Source organism: Tachypleus tridentatus, chromosome 11 (assembly GCF_004210375.1).
Source record: "Tachypleus tridentatus isolate NWPU-2018 chromosome 11, ASM421037v1, whole genome shotgun sequence".
In the NCBI taxonomy this organism is placed as follows: Eukaryota; Metazoa; Arthropoda; class Merostomata; order Xiphosura; family Limulidae; genus Tachypleus; species Tachypleus tridentatus.
The window spans coordinates 88,444,728-88,463,442 of NC_134835.1; the positions used below are offsets into that span (position 1 = coordinate 88,444,728).

At 31.1% G+C, this 18,715-nt stretch overlaps 1 protein-coding gene across 1 annotated transcript in view; it reads right to left on the bottom strand.

Annotated features, from left to right (window-relative positions):
- Positions 1-18,715, bottom strand: part of LOC143232713 (histone-lysine N-methyltransferase 2C-like) — a 180,224-nt gene that overhangs the window by 151,229 nt on the left and 10,280 nt on the right. Inside the window, 9 exon segments of the mRNA XM_076468458.1 lie at positions 3,476-3,669; positions 5,197-5,311; positions 6,534-6,711; positions 9,216-9,273; positions 11,958-12,062; positions 14,573-14,682; positions 15,100-15,233; positions 15,886-16,101; positions 16,345-16,429. Of these exon segments, the coding sequence (XP_076324573.1) occupies positions 3,476-3,669; positions 5,197-5,311; positions 6,534-6,711; positions 9,216-9,273; positions 11,958-12,062; positions 14,573-14,682; positions 15,100-15,233; positions 15,886-16,101; positions 16,345-16,429 (1,195 nt within the window).

Consider the following 18,715-nt stretch of genomic DNA (forward strand, 5'->3'; position numbering starts at 1 on the left):
ACACTTTTTTTGTGTTTCTACTTATAAAGACCAAGAAGCAATGTTTCATCAGTTGGATACCCTTGCTGTTAATGATTTTTACCATAATCCCAATAAATTCAAATATGGTGCTTCAAATCTTGAGAATTACTGGATTAAAACAATAACCAAGATTATTCATTATAGACATACATGTAATGAAAATGTTCTTGAGTCTATATTAAGTTAACTTAATAACATCTTACAAGAGCTACAAATTTCAAACATGAAACAGCACAATCAATTCTCTATAATGCATAATTTCATGGAAATGAAGTTCATTTACTATACGTCTTGTTTTTGCCTATTACTACAGCACAATGAAGATATCAGCTACATCAACAAAACATTCATAATGTGGATGCACACTAAAGACAAGTTTAAAGAATTCAGGAATAACCTGAGAGCAGACAACATCCTGGAATACAATTTACAACAAAAAGATAAACTCCCATTTCTTGATGTAATTGTAATCAGTACATACAACTTGTATATCATAGGTATTTACAGGAAAACCAGTGAAACCGGTAAAAACCTCAACTACATAATAAACCTTGGAAGTATAAAGACAGGTATTATGATGGACTATTATATATTTAAAAACAGCTGGTATGGGTAGAGAAAGCACTAAAAGAGGAGCAAACAACGTTTCAACCTTCTTCGGTCATCATCAGGTTCACAACGAAAGAAAGGGTTACTGACTGGTAACTGACCACATGTTTGAAGGCTATTGTGTAATTTAGTGTAGGAATGTAGAGGGTGTACTCAGATGTTGGATATATTTATTAATATATAATTAATATTAGGTATAAAGGTGTTCCTTTGTATTGGTTTATTTTGGGCTTGAGTTGTTGCATAAGTAAGGCTTTTTTAATTTTGTATTTGTTTATGTTTGTTTCTTTATTTAGTATTTGGGTGTTTTCTACGGTTATGTTATGTTTATTTGATTTGCAGTGTTCAAAAATGTGTGAAGATGACTTTTTGTGTTCTTTGAATCTGGTTTCCATTTTCCTACTTGTTTCTCTAATATAGAAGTCGTGGCAGTTATTACATTGTATTTTAAAAATAATGTTGGTGTTGTGTTTGTAAGTGTAGTTTTTACATAGTATAGACCTTAGTTTTGTACCTGGTTTTTGAATAAATTTGGTATTAACAGGGACGTCATATTTTGTTGCTAGTTTTTGCCAAATGTTGGTTATTTTTCTGCTGATGTCAGGAATATATGGTATGCAGCCATATATGGTTTCTTAAATTTTTAAATTGTGGGGTATATTCACTTTTGCTAGTTGATTTTGCTTTTTGTCTAGGTGTGTGTGTATAATGTTTTCTACAGTTTGTGGAGGAAACCTGTTGATGTTGATAAATTACTGTTTTATTTTGTCTAATTTCTTGTTAATTTTATCTGCTCACCATAACACAAAAGTCACCTTCACGTGTTTTTAAACACTGCAAATCAAATAAACACATAACCATAGGAAACACCCAAATACTAAATAAAGAAACAAACACAAAATTAAAGAAGCCTTACTTATACAACAACTCAAGCCCAAAATACACCAATACAAAGGAACACCTTTATACCTAATATTAATTATATATTAATAAATATATCCAACATCTAAGTACACCCTCTACATTCCTACACTAAATTACACAATAGCCTTCAAACATGTGGTCAGTTACCAGTCAGTAACCCTTTTCGTTCTGAACCTGATGATCACCGAAGAAGGTCAAAATGTTGTTCATTCCTCTATTAGTGTCTTCTCTACCCATACCAGTCATTTTTAAATATATAATTTTCTCTACAAGTAGGTTTTCTCGTCATCACAGATTATTATGATGGACTAGTTTCTAAAACAAACAAGATTTACAATACCGAAGAAGGAAGAAAAATAGTCACTTACCAATGAATACTAAAATACTTGTTTAAGAACACAATAAAGAACATAAAGGCCGAGAATAAACAATAAAATGACAGACACAAATCCATGTTACTTTATGTCAGAGATCTCTGTTTAAATATACAGAGAATATGTAAACAAAATAAAGCAGAACAATATTCAGAAGTCATAAGACAGTCTCATCATAGTGATTAAGACATTAAACCACCTAAAGACACAACTGACACAAAAAACATAATTTACAATGTCCTCTGTCAAGACAAATAAAAATACCAACAAAGTCAGAATTCAGGAGTGCAACAGATACACAAGGCTGAATCAATATATCTGTAATAGTCCATCATGCTAGAAAAGAAAAAAAAGTGGAATAATACTACAGTAAAAGGATGTGAACAACATATAAACAATAAAAATAAATATTCTAAGCTAACCTAACTGATAACGTACTTAGTTTGTGTAGCATAGAAGTCAGCAAAATCCGAAGAATCTGTGGCAAGACCCAAATCTCTAATCAAATCATTAAGTTCACCTTGTGTGAAAAGTAGTGGTTCATCAAACGTTTCATGTTGAAAATGATCTGAATCTGAAATCAATAGAAATGATGATGAGGATCATTTTCAACATGAAAAGTTTGATGAAGCACTACTTTTCACACAAGGTGAACTTAATGATTTGATTAGAAATTTGGGTCTCACCACAGATTCTTCAGGTCCATGAGAAACAGGTCTTACAGCAGACAGAAGGTTCAGATAAGAAATTTCCTTTTTATTTTGTGTATTGTAGCCTTGTATGCTACATTAGCAAAAATAGCAGTCATCTCCTTAGCTTCTATGCTCACAACAAACCATCAGAATTCAAAAAGGGAAATACTTTTCTTATCTTCAGTTCCTTGTCTCAATTCTTCAACACAAATGGTACACACTTTGCACGGAGCCCATGATTTGTTTTGGTTCCCAAAACTAATTGCAAAATAGATGTGATATGCTTTGTAGACAAATTCTGTAATGCTTCACTTTTGTTTTTTTGCAACAAATTTACCACAAGTATAACAGAATATGTCATTATACTACCTCGTTTTGCTAGAGCAATAAATAAATAATATTAAGAAGAAAAAAATTATGTCAAAGTGCACTCACAAACAAATGCTATCCAAAAATAACATGTCATGTGACCTGTTAACCATTTATATACCAGCAGTGTGCTTCATGTGGGTTCCAGAAGACTCTCATGTCATAATTGGTCTGGAGAAATCTACAGGCAGTGAATGTCAACATATAACAAATTGTAACCCGATTTCGATTAAAATGATCCAGTTATGTAAAAATACCTATAATGTTTTGAGAAACATCTGTATACAAAGAAAAATGGGTATCATTTTCTAATGCAGGATACATGAATTACTGTAGGTCATGTAAAAATTTCAAGGCAATAAAATTATTGTACACCTGTGTTATTAAATAAAAATGTGGATGTAAAAAGAATCTGTTAAATGTTCTCAATGTTTAAAATATAATTCCATTAAAATGAAAGTAGCACATTATAAAAACCAAACTTACTTTCGACATGTTTTACACTGTGCCATTTCTGCACGTCCAATGAACTGTCTGTAAGCTTTTCCACATAGAGGACAGGCTACCCCTTTGTTTCTTTGCTGGTAACAACTGTCACATACTGTGTAATTTCTGTGCCACCTTGAGCTTTGTCCACTTCCAGGGGTGCGAGATCCACAATCTCCACATACACGACAGTTCTGGATACACACAACAGTTAACAAGAAGTTTTAAGAAAATTACAAGAATTAAGTTAGGGATTCTTAAAATGTTTGGAATTTCCTAATTTTATTCAATCTTTTGTACTTCAAATCTTTCCATATAGGCATCCTTTTCTGTGCATGCCATGAGGTTTTACCGAGGTTTTTTACCTTATTATAATTATATAAAAATAAACTTGGTAATGCAATGCAATGTAGTTAATAGCCCAAATTTTAATACAAGTTCTTAATTTTATAAGGGAATATTTTTAAAAAATCCTCATACAAGAATTTTGACATTTGCTTTCCATGTATCCCTCCAAGAGGTACTAAAGTTAATGTAACTCATTATAATGTCATCAACAGTCAGATAAAGCATAATTTTTAAAGCCTTCTATCTTATTTGAGTCATAAACTAAAAAAAATCTGACTCATCTGGATACATCCACCTGTCACATCCTCTCTTTTGCAAGTTATCAATAGTTCTCTCTAATGTTTAACACTATATTATTTATCAACAGAAAGCCAAGGTTATTATCTAACAAATGTTGTATTAATATTACATTATTTTCTGTACAGCAAATTGTTTATTTCACTTCCAGTTCAAACTTTATTCCTACAGGAAACATATTGATGAGCTTGTTTGACTTTTTAATGGATCTTGTTGCATACTTAGAAAGTCAGAAAAATTGTGACAGTTATAAGATATTGCCCGATTTGTGCACATTATTATTCTGTCTTCTTTAGTGCATTGTTAAGTTTTACTGATGGTCAACTACAACAAAACAACACAAGGATAAGAAATTTATTTCTCGTTTTTCATGTATAAAAAATATGAAATTCCACACTCTCTAAAGTATTGCCTTACCACTTGGAATCTAGAATAAAAAAGAAATAGTTTGCTGCCTGAATATTTCAAAGAGGTTGAGAAAGCCACTGGAAGGACATTCTGAGCTTTTGATTAATCATTCACACTTCACAGGCAAAAGTAAATGTATGCAAGTTTCCAAATATGGAAAGTGGTGGGCAGACCCACTGTATTTGAGTTAGTAAATATAGTGATATCTCAGAAAAAGGAAGAAACAGAAGGTTCTTATTTTATATTTTAACTTGTTAGTATCTGAAATAATTTAAGTTCCTAATTCATAAAAAACTATACAATTTGTTTTTGGACATCATAAGTATCTAATTTAAACATTCAACATACCACACAAACTACAAAAATCAATATTTAGGTTGCTTTGCAATATTTACGTTTAAACTAAAAAAAATTAATGTATAAAAATAAAACTTGAATTATAAATCTACAATTTGATACCACATTTACTGACATAAATTCATAATTTAGTAGTTTAATCAAATTTTGAATGTGAGTCAGCAAACACAATAACATGTTTTTGACCCATCTTTTAGGTTAACAATTTCCAACTTGTGTTTTAAATATAAATTATACCAAATACACTAAAATTATTTTAAAAATAGGTAATTTTGGTATATGTTATTATATAATGCTATATCTGTTCTTACCTTGCACTTCCACCCATTTTTTGGTATATTGGTGATGGCAGGGTTTAAACAGTATGTGTGATAGCCTTTATCACAAACATCACAAACTAACATCTTGTTGTCATCACCTGGATGCCTACACATAAAATTATAATTCTGGATTATTTCTACAACTTTATTGATGAAGAATTTTAAAAACTAATTTTAAAAAATTATCAACATCATTAAAAAAAGTCATTTGCAGCATTAAAAGTAAAAAAATATACTGAATTTAATCAAACCTTTTTAACTATCCTTTAATTGTCTTTTATATGGGTAGCTTGCCTATAATTCAGTGTAAGCAGGTGCATACTAGAAAAAGTGAAAATTCGTCACTGAAAAAGAATCATAAATATCTGTTTTTGTTTCCCATATGAGTTACTCTACAGCTACAAGTTTTTTCTAAATAAAACTTTGATTGATTCAGTTGAAAATTCTGGTTGTTTTATGTAATTAATAAAACATGGCTCATTCTTAGTCTGGATCTCAAACAAATATTAAAGGTAAATATTCTAAAAGTCCTTTGGACACAATAACCATGTATTGGTTTTAAGTAGGAGAGTGCTATTGGTTAAAAATATGCTTTCTTTTTCTTTGAAGGTGTGCCTGGTATGACAAATATTCTCCAACAAATCCTCAATGAAATTTGTTAGTTTTGAAGGTCAATATTGAGAGTATCATTTCTACTATGAAGAATTTATGCATGGAATATTATTGAATATTAGTACTTGAATATAAGACTCCTTTATTTCTAATCAGCAGTGTTCAGTTTGGAGTACCTATAAATTATTAAACAAAATAGCATTTTTATATCAATTACAAATTTATCCTTACATTTGAATACGAATATTTTTAAGTGTGAAGATACTGATTAAATTCTTTAATGAAAATAACAATGTGTAATGGCTATCAAATCTCAACAAACAAACAAAAAAAGAATTTTTGAAATGTTCACAAAGTAAAAAATGATTTTATATCTGTTTTAAAGATGATTTAGATTGCTATTTAAAAATATTTATTATAATAGTTATACTGCAAGAAGGTTTGGACACATCAACATGCCATTTTTAATATCTATTATCATACGAACTAGTTTTTGACTGCATAGTAAAAAAGCACTAATAAATGTTTAGAGACTAAAAGAATACACATTTACAGAATATGCATTTAAGCTAATTTATTCCTCTCAGTACAATTTTTACTGTACAACATACAATTCATGGATTACTGAATAGTATCTAAAACACAGCATTCTTTATACACAATAACATAAAGTATGTGTAACTGAAGTTGTCCTTAATATTTTTCAAGAGTCATACCTGCACGTCTGACATATTTTGCAGTCTGGGCACTGCCACCCCGTCCGTACTACAGGATTCACAGCCACTGGAGGTTTAAGACAGTTACCATGGTAGTGGTGCCCACAGCTTGTGCAGAAAAGAAGTTCAGGAATATTTCCAGGAACCTCACAAGAGTTGCAGTTTGCTTCTGAGCCAGCTGATGTAAAAAAATATATATACATGTGTGTGTTTCATTAAAGTATAGTAATTAAGTTAAATTGTCTCAACATTAATATAGCTTTGAATAAAAGTGGTTTTCTGTTGAAAATAACCAAATCATCAACATATTTTTTTAAAACTCTGTTGTTTTTTATAGAACTCTTGCATTTAATTTTGTTGGTGCAAATAGTTAATTTCCTGAATATTCTCATTTTATCTTTACTAAAAACCCGTACTTATATATTAGCAATGTATATAAGAGAATGAGGTAAGTGTTACTATAAAATTGGTTCTAAAGAAAATGTTATGAAGACAATTAACATTTGATGAATTATTGCTTCTTTCAGGGTTTGTTTGTTGTGTGTGTGTGTGTTTCTGGCTTTGAATTGAAAATGAAAGAAGAAATATTTGATTAACTTACGGTAATTTACTTTTGAATATATTTTAACGTTTAATTTATACAAGGAGAGTATTTTACTTATGAACATTAAAAAATATACATATTTGATTGAGGTTCTTTATGTTCAGTTGAAAAATGGTGTTTCAATGTTGTTATTTAAAATATTTTATGAAATTATATCTGGATTATTTCTGCAAATTCACAAGATTCACAATTTGCTTTTGAGCCAGCTGGTGCAAAAAAAATGAAACAAAAAACACAAACACACTGTTTCTCAACTTAACACAAGTCACGTAAATTAGATACATTTTCTAAAAGTTTATATCAATTTAAGCTTGTCAAATAAACTTTATCTTCATTTGCTTTATCATTTTTGTTTTGATTAAAAAGGTATAAATTTTTGTATTGAATTAATATAAATTAGGGAAATAAACTGTTATTCAAAAAAAAATGGTAAGGGGAAAAAATATTTGATAAGCTTATATTAATATGAATTTGAATACATTTTAACGTACATAATTTATACCAGGACTATATTTGACATTTGAAGAGTTTAAAACATTTATTTAATTTGGGTTAATTATATTTACTTGAAAATTGGCATTTGGATATTTTTTATTATAGTTCCTCTGTAAAATTAAATCCTGAAGAGTAATCTTTTAAGTCATGAAACCAGTAGAAGAAATAAATAGTAAAACAGGAGAGTATGTACTATTAGTTTTATTTTTCTATCCACACGTTGATTGAATTAGGCTGTTTTGGGTTTTGCACAAAACTACAAGGGCTACTTACACCAGCTCTCCCTAATTTAGCACTTATAAACTAGAGAGAATGCTGTTGGTAAATACTGCCCACCACCAATGTAATCAATGAATAGTGGGATTGACCATAACATTATAACACTCCCACAGCTTAATGGATGAGCATGTTCTGTATGACAGGAATTTAAACCAACAAACTTCAGGCTGTAAACAGTGCTGCTAATCACCAAGTTTCCACACAGAAATTTTGACTATTGGTTATACATTTATCCAAACATCTTTTTTTTTAATATATACATAATGTAAAATATTTTATTTATTTTATAATACCATATTTATGTCTAGACAGATACCATAAGGCACTAATCTTATGTGTCAATAATCTCTTGTATACAGTGGAGCGCCATTAAGCCGAGGTATTTGGGGTCAATCTGCTTAACTGCGGCTTAAACCTTTGTGACTGAAAAGCCGAAGTCAACAACAGCTCCGCCGAGGAGCCTCATCCGAGCCATTGCGTGATCATTATAATATTAATGTATAGACTATTCAGATACAATTGACAAGTGCTGTTTTAACAAAAACGACCAATGCATTGCGATGGTTCGCTTTTCCCCTAAAAATAAAAATAAACCTTTTTATTGTAAACTTTCGTCTTCCCATGTTACATGCTGAACGTCATACGATGCATGTTTACGTTTGGTACTCATGGGGTAGGAATTTGTCAATATGATATGCTCACTATTAATTCAGAAACTGAAGTGATTTCTATTGGGTTTGTGGCCAATATTTATACAATTCCATAAAAATATCGGATTATCAAATTAAAAATAATACTTTAATTATTAATCACTTTTTTCACGAATTTACCGCTGATTAACTTTAACGTATGGAGAGGTGTGATTCAGTAACAATGGCGGCCTCCATAAAGCTGACATAGAGAGCAGATAAGGTAGATTAACGGTTGATTTCTATTGTAATATATTTTATTTATTTCCCAAATTAAAGCAAATCCTTTTTAAATATCCCCTTGAAGTTATAAAGTCAGGATTAAATTTATAAGCCGCGTTTTTACATGTTCTTAAATTAGCGGTGAGCCACGATAATCCTAGCTCACATTGCTCACAAGACTTGCTACAGTGGCTTAAGCAATTTCGCGGTTTACTGGTCCGCAGCTTACTGGCGCTCCACTGTATATAATGGTAGAGTTTTGTGTCTTTAATTCTACTTTCCAAATAATCATATCCTCAAAAGTAAATGTCTACTATTTACTTCTTGTATGAAATGCAAGGGAGCCAATTTAGCATCCAAAAAAGTTTAAGTATCTCGAGTTTGTCAACTTACCAACAGAAGGAGCTTGATTCAAATGAAGAGGACACAAGAGAGTAAGGGTTTTAATATCCTAAAAAAAAAGTGATTTTAATTTTTCAAAATATACATTACTTACATTAAAATGTAAGTTATACATAGACATAAAACCAAAGACAGGAACACTGGATAAACATATTATACCATTAATATACTGATGGTTGCATCACTGATTAAAAGAACCAATTATAAATATCACAACACTTATCTTTTGTGTTTAAACATACTTAAAAACAAATATATCAAAAGTTAGGTATTGCAGTGACTTTCTCACAATAAAGACAATCTACACTTAAATAATTTGAGCAGAAGGAGAAACCACAAAATCCTATTTCATAAACATGTACAGGCTTAACTTCCAAGTATCACATTTGCCTAACTAGCATAACTTCTGCCAAATCTATACAATATAATTTCTTCAGCTATGTTTTGTGTGTGTATGTGAAAGACCTCATAACTCTTTCATTCAACATTGTCTCATATGTTAAATATGTATGTAATGAGTTGAATTCACAATTTAAATAAATATTTTGGTTGTTCACATTATGCCAATTAGTATAGCATAAAACTGTAGCTAATAATTTATATTTTAATAGTATAAAAGTTTTAAGTTAATTTATAAGGCACAAAACAAATAAAACAACCCTGAATTTCCCCTCATGTAAAAAAATCGAAACTTCTATCTCTAGGCATCCCCCTTCTCCAATTTATTTATCACTTCTCCAATAAGTACAAAATTTAATGCATGTTACTTATAATATTGTCATCTCTCAGATAAAGCATACTTTCACGGCCTTCAGTTCTCTTTAAATATAGAGCTATAAAAATCAAAATATAACCCTACTTACAACACACACCTATCACATCCTACCTTTTATGATTTGTCAATAGTTCTCTCTTAAGTTTAATACTAAATTATTTTTAACCAATACAAAGCCAAAGTTTTCATCTATCAAATCACATTTTATTTTTTTTATTTTATTTTTTTACAGAAAACTGCTAATTTCTCTTTGAGTACAAGTTTTAATCCTAGCACAGTTAGAAAGCCAGAAAACTGTAATAGTTATTTAACAGTTTTTTGCATGATATCATTCTGAGTAATTTGGTGCATTATGCAAATGAATGAAAAATTACTTATTGCAGTAATAACAACAGTTTAAAAAAGTTGAGTTAATGTCATGGAAAGTCAAAGACATAAAAAAGAAAACCAAGAAAAGTACTTTATTTCTTGTTTTTCTCATGTGTATTCTTTATGCTTATTATTATAAAAGTAACCAAAATGTAAAAATACAAAACTCTTTACCTTAGTTACGATTACATTAAGAAAATAACGATAATATAATAAAACATTTCATGAGGCAAAATGCATCTCAGAATGATTGGTATGGGTATTAACTTTTTTACTAATAAAGCAGTGAACAACATTTCAGCCTTCCTAGGTCATCTTCTGGTTAACCTCAGATACATTTTTATTCAAGTGGATTTCTCATTAAAAATCAAGAATTTCATGTGGCATGCATGCAAGCAGCTTCAATTAGCTCATGGGTAATGTTATTCAATAGCTTAAGACAAGTTGCAGATTCACCAAGTGATTTACAACTTGTATTATAATGACAGAAAAAATACTAGTAGTTAGACACAGTTCAAAGACCAATCAAATTTACATATTAATCCTATTCATCCATGTATTTTTTTAATGCACAAAGTTCGTCTTACATTAAAATTTTTTAAAACTACTTTTTATGTTATTCTAATTACAATAGCATAAAACCTTAGCCAATAATTCATATTTTAAAAGTATGTATGTTTTAAGTTCTTAATTTTATAAGGTCATATTTTAAAAAATCTCGAAATTTCCCCTAGTGTGACACATGTGAAACATTTTCTCTTAGCATGTTATCATTCCTATTTTATTTTATAAAATCATCATTATTGAAATAAACCACATGTATTATAGTCTTCAACTTTGTTTAGTTCCAGAGTGATCAAATAGAAAATCAGATTCCTCCTGCCACACCCAACTGGCACATGCTCTCTTTCATAACTCATCAATAATTCATTCCTACATTTAATTATATTACCTATAACCAATAGAAACCCAAGATTTTCATCTATCAAATAACATGTTGTATAATATTATGTTCTGAACAGTTAAATGTCAATTTCATTCAGAGTACAAACATCATTCCTGTGAGAAAGTTAACGACTGGTTTGGATGAATTTTAACTGTCATGACATAATGTCATGAAAGCCAGAAAATTTTTGAGAGATAAGGGAATGTGTCTACTTCCTGCATGTTTTTAGTCTATACTGTTTAAAGCATTATTTTAATTAAATAAAAATTACTGACTGCAATACTATGAGCAGTATAAAGAAATTAATGTTAACTCTGTTCAACAACAGAAAGCAAGAAAAAGAAGTCATGATAAGTATTTTATGTCTTATGAGAGCAATTAAAATGTAAAAATAAGGATATTCTTAGGTTAGTTAAGGTTAGATTAAGTAAAATAAATAATAATAAAATAAAAATGTTTCACAAGGCATGCACGCAAGCTGCTTTTAGCAGCTACGGTACATAAACTGTGAAAATAGTCAGTGCCAAAGTAAAATAGTTTTCTAATTATTCTTAAATTTATTCCATAAACTTCTAAACAAAATACACTGACCTGATAATATGAGTGATTATACACGAAAAACATTGACAGATTAATCTTTTACCTGAAATGTTCCGGAACTTGCAGCACATGGATAATGATATATACGATTACACTTTCCCCCTCTACATCTGATAGTAGCTCCAAACTTTCTGCAATAACTGCATCTCTGAAGGAACATTGTAAATTCATCAAAACCAAAAAATACTTCACACAGTTATTGTGGTTCAGAAAAACAATATTACCAGCTTCCATATGAACTATACCTTGCTTTAGGTCACCAAAAGATATATGAAATTGATCTTATAAAAACAATCAACAAAATATAATACACTCATTCATAAAATATTGTAATTGTTTGCTTGTTTTACTTAGAGCAAAGCCACCTATGGCTATCTGCTGAGCCCATCGAGGGGAATCGAACCCCTAATTTTAGCGTTGTAAATCCGTAGACTTACTGCTGTACTAGCGGGGGCTAAAATATTGTAAACCAATGTTATTCAGTAACAATTATGAGATTATCTAATACTTTTATTTATACTACATGCATGCACCAGCTACACTTTTGTCAATAAATTTTGCTTTAACAAAACAGAAATTACAGCAAAATTAAAAACAACAGGTCCAATACCTCTAATGTTTTCATTACTTAATAACTCTGTGTGTGTTTATTTGGAAATAGCATGAAAATGTATAGTTGTAAATTTGAACATTGATAAAGCACCTCACACAAAATACAGAAATCAATCACAAAATTTAAAGTTTAATAATTTAATATATTTATTGTATTTCTAATAGGTAATTACCTCTCCTCACAAGATTAGCTTTCCTTGTTCAGTGCTGCCATGCATATGCAAACTTTTTCTTAACACATGTCACAAGTCTTGTGCTCCCTCCTTGTCAGAATTAATATATTCCAACATTTCTCCCATGCATCATCCATCAAGCAATAATAGTCTAATAAGCTCACAGCTCTCTCAACACTCCTTTACTGAACCTTCACTTTCAAATTTAGCAGAAGGTATGAGCACCAGAGAAAGTGGGGAGAAAGTGTAACAGAAGGTAAATACCTGTTGGAAATACATATTTAGTGTATAAACATTGTAAGTCCCAATACAATACTTACCTCTCCTCACAAAATTAGCTTAAATCCCACAATGTAAAGGAACAACAGAAGCACCCCTAAAAGTGTGCAAATGATACTCTTGACCAAGAAAGAAAAAGATTTTGAACTCATGAGAGGAAAACCAGATCACTTATAAGCCAGATATACATTTCAATTGTGTGTATAATTCAAAAAAACACAAAGACAGAAGTATGAGGTGTAGAATGGTTAGAGTGCATTGAACCATACTTGGCAAGTCAACTACATCCAAAAACCTCCTGTATAGGGTACCAACATTCACACTAGAGTAAAATGAGGATCATACTGTCTTAACCTTCAACCCAGCAATCTACGATTAAGGCCGCTCAAAATACTACACAAGGATCGACATGCAACACAACATGGGACTGGGCATCCAACATCAAAAGGATGAATTCAATTTGTGTGAGAACTTATGATGATTGATTCACTGAAATCCAACACCCCAATGTTGAAAACTGACACTTGTGCAAAGGTAGGATGAGGGCTCCTGGTCAAAATGGATTAACTGCATTTGTGATAAATCAACTCAACTGTATGTGAAAATTAATAGCAGGAGGCCACATTAACCACACTCCAAGAAAAGGAGGTAAAGAGAGTGAAAGCTATCGGCAAAATCCCTCAGGATATCTATGGAGATCTTCCAAAGCTGATGAAAAGAAGAAATATACCAGAAGGGTACGTGTAAGTCTAACAGTAGATCTTGGATCCACTTCAAAAAGAAGTAAAAAAAACAAAAACAAATAACTGCTAGTCTAAAAGCAAAGGATCTACTAAATGGAAAGAAAAGACAAATTGATCAGAAGCCATCAGGTTTGAAACAACTAGCTAATCTCCTCATGGGAGGGAGGAAAAACCAATGTTGCAAAAACAGTACATTTAAAATAGAGGACGAATTAAAAAAAAGAAATATGTTACAAAAATAAAACAACACAAACCCAAGAAAGAAATTTCAGGAAGACCAAATTAGACCAAGATTAAGAACAGAATAATCAACACAGAAACAAAGTGACATAAGTTAACTGATAAATACAAAAAAGAATCCGACTAAAAAAAAATCAAATAATTTGAAAATAAACCACTTTGTGAGGAAAACAATGTCAAGCACACAATAATAAAGAAATTTAAAAAAAGGATATCCAAATGCAAATGCTGTCAAATTAGAAGTGAAGGTTTGGTAGAAGAGTGTAGAGAAAATCACATGCAACACGTGCGCATGTTGTGCTAGTACTGGTTGATGGATGACACATGATGATTTGCATGAGACACACACACATTTGAATTCACTAATTCCAATAAGAGAGGAATCGCAAGGCTTGTGCCATGCATAAAAGAAGGTCTGCATATGGGGTCAGCACTGAACAAGAATAGCTGATCTTAGGAGGTAAGTACCAGGTTGGAAAGTTTGTGTTTCACTAGTTAAACAAGACTAAAAGAGAGAACATATAGCCAAATTACATAGAAAACAGATATGTACTGTATTCAATGCTTATCACAGTAGCTATTTTACCATATGCATAAAACAATTTTCAAACCTGGTTCATTCCTGCATAAACAGCTTTGTCAGCATTGACAAGAACATAATCTTCTGTTTGGCAAACTCCCTCTGACCAAGAAGCACAGCAGTGATGAGCATAAAAATGTCCTAGAATGCAGTAAACAACTAGGGTTATTTTGAAAATTGTGTAAGAAAGAAAATTTTTGAAAAATCACTCGCAGAGCATTACTCTTTTGTTATTGTTTATAACAGGGCAAGACCACATTGGCCTATTTGCTGTGCCCACCTTGGAGAATTGAACCTCAAATTTTGACATTACAAGTCCATTAACTTACTGCTGTCCACTGGAGGACTAAAGTATTACCAATTATTTTCATACCCAAATTTATCTATAAATACGGTGATGAAATAGTTATTGGTACTAACCTAAAGCTATCACAACAAGATTGCCTGATATGGTTAGTTAAATACAAAAGTATTTTAAACACAGGATTAACATAACATTACAAAAACTGAAAGTGCTAAAATATTTGAAGAAAGTGTAACTTGATAACCCAATAATACCTGATTGTTCAAAAAGCAGAGATGGATCAGGTTCTTCAGCAAAACCCAAAATTTCTAACTCGTCCACAGGTATACTATTAGGGTCTGCATCGGAATGAGAAGCTCCTCCTAACCTTGGTGATTTACTTCTTTCCCTTGAATTTTATTATTTACATAAACATTAATTAGATATATGACTTTTATCTTTACACATTCTGTCAATGAACTTTACTGTTGTAGCCTTGATGTCTCTCTAAATATGTATTGTTGTTGAAGTGAAAAGAAGTTTAATATAAACTGATGGTTGTGGTTTTACTATCTTGATCTTTTTCCAAAGTTTAGAAAACAATAAGAGATGTATACAAAAAGTTATTTATGCTACATTCAGTGAGTTTGTCGATCAATCAATGAGTAATCATTTCATGATTTTGCCAATTTATACATTAGGTTTGGGCAATCAGTTCAAATAAATATGAATATTCATTTTATGTTTCAATGTGGAAACAGTGGTACCAGGTTAAGTGAGTGGAATTTCTATAAGCCAGTTTAATTAGTGAAGTTAAGGATGTTGATCAGGTTAAATATGAAAGAAAAGTAATTATACCAAAATAAAAATTCTATTTTTATTTCAAACCATCATCATTTCTGGCATATATGTAAATCCTTTATAAATAAAATTTGTAAGGTGCTTTTATGTTCATTGGAAACTTCTGATTTTTGAAATCTTTTGAAATATATCACTGCAGGACATCTCTTATATTTGCTATACTAAAGAAATTTTAAAAATTCCACTCAAATAGAAATAACCTTGTATTTTTTGGAGTACCACGATAACGCCTTGATGAAAAGAATTTTTGAGGTTTTTCTTGTGGAACACCACCATCACTTTCACTAGAGCCCCTTCGTGACCTTGGATTCTTCTTAAATGGATTAAATCCAACAGTGGGTTCAAAGTAATTTAATTCTCCTTGTCCCAATAAGCTTCTCTCACCAAGATTACAGAAGGCACACACTTTTCCAGGCCTAAATTAAAATAAACCAGTTTAAAAAACTCAATAAAGAGTCCAGCAATTTCAGGAACAAAAAACTGCTTTTTCAAAACTTCACAACAATAAAAAACAATTTATATTGTTATAACATAAAGCTATACTGTTCCAAACAAATTGAAAAATTCAAAAGTCACATTCTGAGTTCTGTTCAAATATAATAAGATAAAATATTATGATAACTAAATATATTTATATCCTATATGATGAAAAGTATTACCATCTTTCTTGAAAAACTTCTTGAACTCTTTCCCCTTGAGAAGAACTACAAGGAAATGGCATGGATGAATCTGGAGATGCAACACCTATATCAATAAATTTTAAAATATAAGTTCCCATCCAATACTTGTGTGTAATTTTATCACATATACACTTATATCAGAAGCTCAAGATGTTAGCAACAACCTCAGAGCCAAAGTATCTCATAGTTTATAAACAGTTTATGCTTTCTGTCTTAACAAAATGGATGGTACCATTTGAGTATGCATAATCTAACTGAAATTAGTTTAATCAGTCTATGAGCATAAACAGAGACATATTTTTAAATGCATCAATACTATTATCGCTGTTGTGTGAGAATGAAAATACTGATAATGCTCAGTCTGGTTTTTTCATTTGTTTAATTTATAATTTACTAGCAGAGTACTCTGTTGCTTGAATGAAAATGGCTTTAAATATTCTGAGAAGTTTTGATTAAATCAGTCATTTTAATCATGTTTTTTGGCAAATAACAAAGTTATTTCTTTAAATATTTTGATTAAATTCAGTAGGTATAACAATGTACAAAAAAATAATAAATACATATTAACTAAAGCTATTTTACTCAAAGCAAAATCACATACATCAAGATTCTTCTTGTATATGGTTTGCATGACATTTCAAGTTTCTAAAACAAAATTCCCTATACAGTGGTACCTCGGTTCTCGAACGACTCCCTTCTCGAACAATTCGGTTTTCGAACATATTGTTTGAGAAAAAAAATGTCTCGGTTGTCGAACATAAACTCGGTTCCCGAACCAAGCTGTCGTGGCCCGAACCCTCGAAATAACCCAACTGATGACCCAAACGACCCTTCAACCATTTTCAGCCCACGCTAAGCTTGCCCAATACATTTTACTCACACCTGTCACTCAGTCCACATCCCCACTAAAATCTGCTATGAACATTCTTGTTTTTCTTTTTGTTGTTTTTTTAAATATTCTGATTAAATAAGCCACCATGGGGTCAAAGAAGGATAATGAAAGCAGCAAACCAAAAAGAAAAGTTGTAAGATCCACAATAGAGGTGAAAAAAAATCTCATAGCAAAGTATGAGAGTGGTGTTCGCGTGTTTCACTTTGCTACACAGTTTGGTATGGCAAAGTCTACAGTCTACACTATACTGAAAAATAAAGAGGTCATCAAAGGAGCTGATGTTGCAAAAGGAGTGACAGTGCTTGCGCCACAAAGATCACAAACAATGGAAGAGGTAGATAAACTGTTGTTGATTTGGGTAAACGAAAAACAGTTAGCCTGTGATAGCATTTCTGAGACCATCATTTCTGAGAAAGCAAAGCAGTTGCATGCTGACCTCCTGAAAAACACCCTTAGAATGAGTGCTAATACAAGTGATGCCTTTAAGGCTAGTAGGGGGTGGTTTGAAAAATTTAGGAAGAGAAGTGGCATACATAGTGTGGTGAGACATGGGAAGGGTGCCAGACAAAAAGAAACCTCATTAGACAAGTTTTTAGTGAGAAATAGGTCCAGTGAGTCTCAAGCAGGTTGTAGCAGTGCAAAGAGACAAAAAAGAGAAAGAACCCCAGAAAAAGAGTTACCTGATGTTTTTATGGAAGGTAACTCCCCTTCCAAACAATAATAACCCTCCTACTCTCCACGTTCCTCACCACCTTTCACTTACACCATCAGCTCTCCTCAGCACAGGTAAAGTGCAGTTGAATGTTCATTTATTGTTTTTTTTATTGTGTTTATAGTTTTTGTGGTTGGCTTTATGCAAGTATAATTATACAGGTATAAATAAGCAATATTTTTACTTAAAATGCTTCATAATGCGTAATTTTTGGAGGTCTGTAACGAATTAATTTAACTTACAGTATTTCTTATGGGAAAAATTGATTCGGTTTTCGAACAGCCTTCTAGAGTGGATTAAGTTCGAGAACCAAGGTACCACTGTATTTTGGTGCTCTGATTTCTGCCATGTGGTCAAGTATCATTTGTAGCACATTAGAAAGTTATTAGATTAAATTAGGTAAGAAAATAACAAAGAAAAAAATTATTCACAAGGTATGCTCACAAGCACATCATGCATCACAACTTATGTGGTTAGATTACAAGTTACAAACAGTTCAAATGTCAATAAATCAATAAAATTAAGTATAAATAAATTCTAACTGTTACAAAAAAAAGTGATATTTTTTAGAAGGTTTCAGAGGTTACTCGAATGTGGTATGACAACTTTTACTTGAAGTAATTTTTAATGTTAACTCTTTCAGAACAGGCACTTTGAGAGTTACATCGAAAATTTAGTTGATCTACATTCTTATTCTCTACAAATAAATAGCTAGAAGCATTTTTAATGTTAACATGAAAATCATT